The sequence below is a fragment of the Lonchura striata genome, chromosome 10 (genome assembly GCF_046129695.1).
Source record: "Lonchura striata isolate bLonStr1 chromosome 10, bLonStr1.mat, whole genome shotgun sequence".
Taxonomy (NCBI): domain Eukaryota; kingdom Metazoa; phylum Chordata; class Aves; order Passeriformes; family Estrildidae; genus Lonchura; species Lonchura striata.
The window spans coordinates 2,364,397-2,373,712 of NC_134612.1; the positions used below are offsets into that span (position 1 = coordinate 2,364,397).

The 9,316-nt window shown below is 42.5% G+C and overlaps 1 protein-coding gene across 1 annotated transcript; it reads right to left on the bottom strand.

Annotated features, from left to right (window-relative positions):
- Nucleotides 1–481: 481 nt before the first annotated feature.
- Nucleotides 482–5,008, bottom strand: LOC110484858 (G-protein coupled receptor 55-like). The gene is made up of 2 exons (XM_021555813.2): nt 4,989–5,008; nt 482–1,511 (listed from the first exon to the last, which is right to left on the bottom strand). Exons 1-2 carry the CDS (start codon nt 5,006–5,008, stop codon nt 482–484), a joined length of 1,050 nt encoding a protein of 349 aa, XP_021411488.2.
- Nucleotides 5,009–9,316: the final 4,308 nt, after the last annotated feature.

The window sequence follows — 9,316 nt, forward strand, 5'->3', positions numbered from 1 at the left end:
TCCATGAAAAGAGCAAAAACTGCTGTCCCTCCTAGCAGCCCTGAGCAGTCCAGGATGCTTCCAGGAGGGAGGATTCACTGCTGTCCCAGGCTGCCCAAAGCAGAGGAGCCCCAACAGTGATCTTCTGCAGAGTCAGACTTCTGGCTGCATGCTGCTTTTTAACTGCCAAGATACAGTCTAAATTAGAAAGGTTATGAATAGTTATTTCTAGTTTTGCTCTTAGCAACACCTTTCTGATCACAAATGTAAAGGGAAAACGGGTGCAGCTATGACCAAAGCTGATGTTAAAAGGCATTCCTATGACCTGGTTGGTTTTAGTTTTCCTCTGGCAAGCTTTTCACATTTGGTAGATACTCTCGAGGCTAATGCTTCTTTTGGGGTTAGTCTGTCAGTTTGCTAATGCTGGTTCCTTCACCTAACTTTTCTCTCCTTCATCTTTAAAGGGAATTAAAACATGGAACAGGTTTGCAATCACTGGAAATCATTGTCCTTCTCCCTGCGGCACGGGCCCTGCCACGTCAGGCACAGCACTGTCAGTGTCCTGGCACGGGGCGTTCTCCCAGCGCTGGCAGTGCCATCGCACGGCACAGGGGTTAAGGACAGGACACAGCTCAGTGGCCCTCCTCAGGTGTGCTTTCTTACAGAACTCCTTTGCTGCAAAGTAGTAGAAGATGGCATCGAGGCAGCAGTTCAGGTTGGCAAATGTCATGGACACCTGGAGGAAGAGGCTGATGGCCTGCCTCAGCCTGCAGCTGACGATCAGGTGCTGCCTCACCAGGCACTGCAGCAGGATGCCAAGGTGGACGGGGGTGAAGCACACCAGGAACACCACCAGGTTGATGACGATCACTCGCAACGAGCCGCTCTCTTCCATGCTCTTTTTGGCATGGGTTTTGTGATTCAGAAGAATCCAGATGGTTTGGGCAGAGCAGAAAACCATCACTGCAAGGGGGATCAGAAACCCAAACACTTCCACAGAAACAATGAAGGGCACACTCCACGTCTGGTCTGACATGTTGTGAAAGCATTTAATAGGTTCCTTCTTCTGAAACACATAAATTGGGATGCTGCAGATCCAAGCTGCTGCCCAGATGAAGCAGCAAATCACCACGGCCCACCTGGGGGACTGGTTAGCTCGACCTTCAAAGGGGTGCCTTATGCAGATGTACCTGTCCACGGTGATGCAGACAATGATGAAGATGCTGGTGTAGGTGTTGACGAAGTAAGGAGCCTGTATGAGGGAGCAGAGCAGGCCAGGCACCTTGGTGACAGAGTAGTACAGCTTTGGTGGCAGCGAGAGCAGCAGCAGGATGTCTGCCAGCACCAGGCTGATCATGTACACCGAGGTCTTGGTCTGCTTTCTCCAAAAGCAGCAGAACACAAACAGGGCCAGGCTGTTGAGAACCAGCCCGAGGATGAAGGTGGGGATGGAGAGCCCCAGCTGCAGGCTCCATGCCAAGCTGTTGATGGCTGTAAAACTGCAATTCTCACTGCTGCTGGTCGTTTCTGCCCTGAAATGACAAAGAAAGCAAGATGGAAATGTGTAAGACTCACAGTTAATGCCATGATAACCATAAACCAAGATCCTTTCAAACACAGTTCTAGAATTTTTTGGTCTTGAGCTGGACACTTGGTCAGCCTTGTCTATTACAGAAAGTGAAACCTGTCAAGCACAGAGCTTTCTATTTCCAATTTGACTGGCTTGTTATGTCACAAGAGAGTCTGATTCTCAGGGGAAAGTAGTCAACATCCACTGATTACCATCCCATGGAAGAGAATCCAATTTAGATATTGAAGGGACTGTCTCCTTCTAACATTTATTTTCAAAAACTCTAAAGACTACTGGCTAATTTTAATAATTTGTACACCTGTTGAAATTTCCCTAGCATATGTGCTTAGTTTTGCTGCTATGCAGAGATTAATGAAATTATTATTCCATATTAAGCTATGTTGATCTGATAGCTGGGATAGCTCTTTTATCTAAATCCTCATGCATCAGTAGCTTTTGCTGATGTGCTTTTACTGCACCCATATTCATATGATGTTTTAGTTTCATACAGTGCTTATATCCAATGCAGTATTTTAAAAGGTCAGTTAAGAATACTGATCTTTTATCTAGGTGCAAAATGAGTAAGCATGTTTTTTCACTTGTGCTTAAATTTCAGCATTGTTTAAATCTGGGGTTAGCAGTTTAAATTTTAACTGATTATCTTAGACAATCCAGATTAGCAAGTGGAAGCCATGACATCTTCATAATGCAATTCTTTAAAAAATTGATTTATCTTGAATGTTATCACTATTTTTAAAAATATACATAGGCTTTAACAAATGATGCCTTAAAAGTGCTTTTTATAACCTCTTTTAATCAAAACCAAAAAAAGCCCTAATAAAGCATAAGAAATTAGTGACTGAAGTTCCCAGTCCAGTTCAGCCAACCAAGTAGCTCAAGAGAAATTTTAGGAGTAAGTGAAGGTGTTGTAAGAAGAGTTTGATTAAGAGGAGAATCTTTGCTTTGGAGGATGACAAGTGACAGCTCCTAAGCACTGCCAAATGAAGCTAAACTTTGCTAAAGAAACCAAAACCAAAGAGTGAAAGATTTTTTTTTTTTGGTGGCTAAAATAAAATATTTTTAAAAAATAGAGAAACAGAGAACAGCTGAGGAGACAGCCTTGCATTTTGCCAACTCTTATACCACTAATTCCATAAGAATTCATTGACATTGTGCTGGAGGTCAGATGTGGGATGGCTTGTGGGAATCAGTGAGTGATAATGGAAATAATTGTATCTGAACACAGAATGCACTCAGAGCTTAACATGCTTCTATTAGTGAAACATTAATTTCTAGCTCAGACTACAGAAAGAACAGGCACATAAAGCTGAAGGTCCAGCCCAGTAGTTGTTATGAGACATGGATGTTATCAGTGTGGCTGGAAAAGGTTCAGTCTAATCTATCTGTTGTAGGAAAGAGTGTCAAATGTGATTAAAGCAATTCTGTAACTGATGAGCCTAAGCTTCATATGGATTTATAAAGAAAATTGCTAAATAAGTCTTTGAGAGCTCTTACCAGACCCTTATCTTTGATGAAGTATCTGCTTTTTCATATAAGGGAAAGGCAGAGGATTTTAAGCACTTGCATTTCAGCAAAGTGTACTAGAAACAAGTGGCCAGCACTAGAAAAAGCAGGGTTTAGAGCAAGGGCTGTTCAGTAGGCAGGGAAATGGGAAATGGTTGTCTGGAGGCTGCTGAGGATTACAAACACACTGGATGGGGTTGTTAAGGGGTGCACAGCACTGAGACTGTCCTTGGCTGTGTGACCCCACTGAAGGAGTGAGGGTCACCTCTGGGGAGGGGCTGGGTGCCACTGTCACCCACAGAGAGCTGGGCAGAGCCCCTGGGCTGGGCGTCACAGCGCTGCAACTCGGGAAACAGAAAAAGGAAAGCTGGATGTTGTCACTGGATTTCTCTGTCAGAAATGAGAGCAAAAGGGAAAACCTTCCTTTGGTTGTCAAGGTGAGGTTAAATCAGCCCATTTGAGCCAGCAATATGTGGCAGCTACTTGGAAAATCACGTTTGTGGTGTGTGAGAAGTGAGAAAATCACACAGAACATGGAGCTGAGTTGGTGCAGTGTGTGCAGGGGCTCACTCTGGGGAGATGCTGCTGTCACCGAGGGGCAGGACAGGGAAAGGGACATGGGAACACAAGCTTTAGTGTGAGCATGGGTGTCCTGTGGCCAAGGGCACCCACCACCTGGGAAGAACATCAGGCAACAGGAAACGTTTTGGGGTAATGACAACACCTGTCAACCCAGCACTTAGTGTCCTTTGTAAATGTATCAGAAACCCGTGCATGATGACTCTTCAAAGTATGAGGTTTGGTGGAGGTGTAGAAGAAGGGATTACAAGTGACCTCAGCCCTGATAAATCACAGTTGTACTAATTATAAAAGAAGAGCCTTGCCCTCAATGCCTGGAAGCTGTGACTAATAAAGATAAGTGTGACAAAAGGTGTGGGTTGGACAGCCAGGGAGAGCCTGGAGGAAGAAGAGGAGCCCGAGGAAGAAGGAATGATCCAGAGAGACTCAAGGAAGAACGAAACAAGAAGGAGAGTTGCTGCTGCAGAAGATCTGCTGTGAGGTCAGTCTGGGTCTGATAGAGTTGGAGCCTGCAGTCATACTCGAGCTAGGAATGACTTGCAGTCATATTCCAGCAGGGATAGCCAGCAGTCAGAGCCTGCCAGAGAAGCCAACAGCAGAAGGGTGCTGTAGTCAGAGTCAGGATGGCTAAGCTCTAAAGAATAAACCAGAACCCTTTTCATGTTATTGAATCAGAGTCTGTGTCTTGGCTCACTTCTACCCCTAGTGTCTGCTGCAACAGTTTGGTGCTACTTTTATTGCACCACTAACTCACCAAATACCTTTTCTGTAGAATTCATTGGTACCGAATTATATGTAGCATTACTCCAGACAATGATTCATTTCAAGAAAAGAGCCTTTAAATTGATAATTGTCTAATTGTCAAAAACACAGTGGTTTTTTATCATTTAATGTCTTGAAAAATTCACATCTTGAGTAATCCGTGGGAATTGTGCAACTCTTCCAGACTAAGTAACGTTTGCTTAGGGTTCACTTGAAGAATCATTTTCATTGACAAATAACCTTGCAGTCATTTCATAAGCATCATCTTTACTGCATTGTCCAAATTATTAGTAAAAGTACTGCTAATACTCATCCTGAAAGATACTGAACTGTACTGGAGACATCTTTCCTACAGAGCAGACACTGATTAGAATCTCAGTGGGTACCACGAATCATACAGAAGTTTCATACTGCTCATGTTTCCTTTGCTTATGAGAAGTTCTTTAGAGGTAGTGTGTGAAGCCTGTTTCCCCCTCCTACGGCCTTGTCTCCCTTTGCTGACGGGTTCACAGAGGAAGTCAAATTACTTCTATTTCAGTCATTCTCAGATTAATCTCTGCAGATTTTTACTTACCACTGACTTGAGTTCTGCATGCTTACAAACAGATTCTTTGATGGGTTCCAATGTTTTTTTCAAATACTAAAGCCAGGATTACAGATCTAGTTTTTCCAGTTCCTTCCTCTCCACCTTCTTAAGAGAGGTACCACGTTTACTCTTTCCCAGTCTTCCGAGGAAAATTTCTGTCTTCAACAGATTTTTTGGAGGAATCTCCTGTGGCTTTAGGATTGTTTCAGATAACTCCTAGAAACCAAAAGATAATATAAGAACCTGTAATTAACAGTACTGAGGAGAGTGTGCCTTAGCTGGTCCAGCCTCTGTGTGTCGCTGCTCCATTTGGCCTCAGTTTCTCCTGCTGAGGATTTTCCACTTCCTTTGAACTCATTAAATATTAACTGGGTCTTGCCATAGCAGGAGCTTCTGGTTTAGTGAGCAGCAAAGCTGTTCTGACCTAGGAAATGAACAGCAAGGTTTTACAGGAATAGCTCCACTAGGTTTTTTTGCAGTACAGCAGAATTCATGAATGGTTTCCTCTTTGCAGCTTGCACCCGAGTTCATCTGGCTCTAGCTGGTATTCACAGAAATCTGTATGAGAGCACAGGTTAGAGATGTTACACTAAAGATGTTCTTATCCATGAAAGTTTCATTAACAGAAACATGCTTTGTATATATCTATTTCCTAGAACATTATTCATGTTAAATATAAGTTATTCTCTTGTGGATGCACTAGAGAAGAGTAAGATGGTTCAGTGCAAAGAGCAGCAGGTCCTACTCCTTCATCTGTAGTTGGATATTTTCTTACCATTTTTTTCTAAATATTTTGATTATAACAGAATAGATTTATATTTCTCACTAAAGCAGAAATCTCTTGTTCTTCTCTAAGCTAAGCAAAACTATGTTTGAGCTTATTGTTTAAACTTTATAAGTACCAATCATCTAACCAGCTTAAAAACAGTGTCTACAATCACTGCTGCACTAAATTGTTAGAAAAATTAAAGTCGATAACTAAAACAAAATTAAAGTCAATAGCTAATTACTTTACCTGAGCCCTGGCAAGCAGATCAGCAGCACTGCTTCAGTCCAGGCTGCTCTACAGAGCACGGGAGTGTTTTCTTACAGACCGTGCCTTACCAGTTTGCTAAGCGGCATAACCAACCACATCCTTCTTTTCTTCTCTTTTTTTTTTTTTCCCCGTCTCAAAATATGCTCTATGCCTACTTACATAAGCAAGTGAAGGTGGAAAAAGTGTAAAGATTTGAATCCTCAGCTGTTTCCAGTCAAAATAGGGTGGGGAGCAATTCCTCTCTAAGTCAGGGGGTTTGGCCCGGCCTTTACCTTGTGTGATACAGATGGGAGCTTTGTGAGCTTGTGGTGGCTACCTCCAAATTTAAATTATTCCTTGAGCTGGGGAGGAGCTAGAAAGTGGAAAGTTGTAGGAGAGGTTGTAATAAAAATAGGGTTTCTTCCCCCAGTTTCTGCTCCATTTGCATACTGGAGATCAGTAGTGAAGCACTCGGAGGCTTCTGAGAGGTACAGCTACTTCCACACATGCAGCTGTTAAACTATTTGAGGGCTACGTGCCACTTTTAGCCAGTTCAGGTGTGTGATTCATAACTGCAGGCTGGCAAACAAATGTTTATCTGTGAGAGGACTGAGGTGCACGGAGCAGCAAAGGAGTGCCTTACATGTGAGCCACACATGAGCCAAACACACTTTTCTTGAGATGAGCTCCAAGGCTTTCTGGAACCTCTCTGGCTGAAGTGTGAAACTCACTTGTTAGTGCTGACAGCCCCTCTCGTGACTTGTGGACATGCTGCAACCCTTTGCAGAAAAATACAGGAAGAAATGCAGCTCTAATTCACAGTTTTCAAATTGCAGCCTGGCTTTGAAGGTAATTTCATGGTAATTTCTTTCTGGAGAAAAATTAGCATCAGCATTCATACCACAGGAGTAGGAGAAGAAAAAAAAAACTGCAACTTTCTCCTTGTCTCACTTAAAAATGGGATTTGGAAAGAAAAAAAAAAAGCAGAACACCAAACAAAGCTTAGGTAAACCTCCTCAGAAAATTGTGTGGCAGAGGAAATGAAGGCAATATGATTCATAGCATTTCAGAAACATATTCTGGAATTGGGAGGTTTCAAGGGCTTTGCAACTTCTGTCTTCTCAGAACTGTGATCTGCCTTCAACTCAGCAACAGACTGAAATGAATTTGGAGTCACAGAAAGAGACTTAAGAGTGCAACTAAATATTAGCAGAAAGCAAACATCCTACAATTGAGTGACTTTTGAACAAGTTATTCTGTGCCATGTTGCAGCTGAAATAGGATTGCTTCTTTAAACTTCTTGCCACAGGCATCCTCCATGAAAAATGAATGGAATACTTTGTGCTGCCTTCTCTGCCAGCACTAGCTTCATTCCTTGTGGCTCTGTGAACTTCCCACTTAGTGCCACTGGATGCATCAGACCTAGACAAAAAAATCAGCATTTCTGCACACATCAGCTGTATGTTTGCTAAGCTGGCAAGTTTTTTGTGATACATGTGGGTTCACCACTCATAGGTGGGTAAGTAATTTATTGGTGTGCACATAAATCTTTTTGCAAGTTGGCTTTTTTGGCTTGAATGAGGACAACTTCCATCTAGAGCATATTTAATGAGGGCAAGTTCTGAATGACTCAGTCCAGGCTGGCAGATACATTATTGGCTAAGAAATTAAGGCTTGTTTCCCCCATCCCTGGTGAATGCTTTTGGAGTTTCTCAGGTGCTAACATGAAAATGCCCAGCAGGAATTATTTCATTGAGTCCTTTGTGCTCCAGTGCCTTTTCACCCAGCAGTGCTGCTGATAAATGCTGATAAATGCTGTGTTTTGGGGATCCAGGTGGCTGCATGGCTCTGAGGTTTTCAACGGGAAGGAGAAGGACTTCAGGTTTTTTAAATTAACCAATAAAATGCATTGGGTGTATGTTTTTTGTGCTACCTAGAGACAGGAGTCTTAACAACTTTATCTGTTTCCCAGTATTAAGTTCCAGCTAGCAAATGAATAGTGGCTGGAAGAACCATAATCCAACTGATAGGAAGGGTATGACCAAAAAATTCATAATGTTCAAAGGTGAGTAGGGTTGGTTGGTTGGTTGGTTTGTTGTTTTTTGAAGTTTGCTGAACTTTCTCTACTTTTTATCCTCTTGGTGCCATAAGTGCTGCTTTTGCTAAGTCAGGCACCAGCATTTTCTGTTTTCAAGGAATAAAACTTCTCTTTCACAGGAAACATGTTCATACAGTACAAAACCACTTTCATTTGCATCACACCAACATGAATTCTTCTGATCTTCTTAAGTGGAAAATATATCATAGCAGCTTTGAGGTCCAGCTTTCACAAATGCCTGAATTATTTGTTTGCTTATACTTAATGGCCAGAATGGAATGAGTTGGGCTCCAGATCTAGATTTAGGATGCTCAAATGCAAATTAATCAAAATTCAAAGGAAGGGTCCATGTGTTTCTGGGCCGTTCTGAATGAATGTGTGATTTGTTCTCCCAGACAGATGTAAAATGTCATCTCAGATAACAAGACTTAAATATCCAGAGTAAAATGAGTCAGGAAAAGACATTGCTCAGAGAGAGCTGGGAGCTGAGTAACAAGCTGTCCTTGTCCTTGGGAAGAGTGCTGCATGCAGTGGGGAATTGGAAAGCTGATGAACTTAGACACCTGGCTCTAAGGTGTCTTTTATGCTGTGCTGTGAATGGTTTCTGATATTTTGATGTGTTTTTAAAGGCATCAAAGACTGCACAGCCACAGTGAGTTAAGCCAACAAGTCTTGTTCTGAGCAGGCTACCACAGCCTGCAAACCCAAAAGGGATTTGCTGCCTTCTTGTAAGAGGGGAGATCCTGGAGACTTCATCTAACTCCAGCTGAGCAGCAGAAACACCCTGGAAAGGAAAATGCCAAAAGCTTATGATGCCCTCAGCTACCTGAAGATGTACTGTGATGTTCTTTCTGTCTAAGGAGCAAGTAAATAAAAGAACAAGCTTAATTTTCAGTGGTGTCTTAAAAATTGTTGTTTGCACTTGTGTTGGAGTAGAATTGTGCTTATCTGGAAACCTTCCACTCCACACTAGTGCTCAGTACCTCTTCTTCACCTTCCAAAGCAGCCAAAGCCTAACAAACAGTGAGCTATCTTAACTGTGCAGCTGGGAGCTTTGAAAAGCTCAGGGGTTGTGTTTTTTCTCATGGAGCCATTTTTTTTTGAGTTCAGGAGACTGCAAAACTTGAAGCCAGAAAACCTGGGAACTGCTGTATTTTACAGGGAACAACCAGACTCAGCCTCCTCAAGATGAGGCAAGGACTT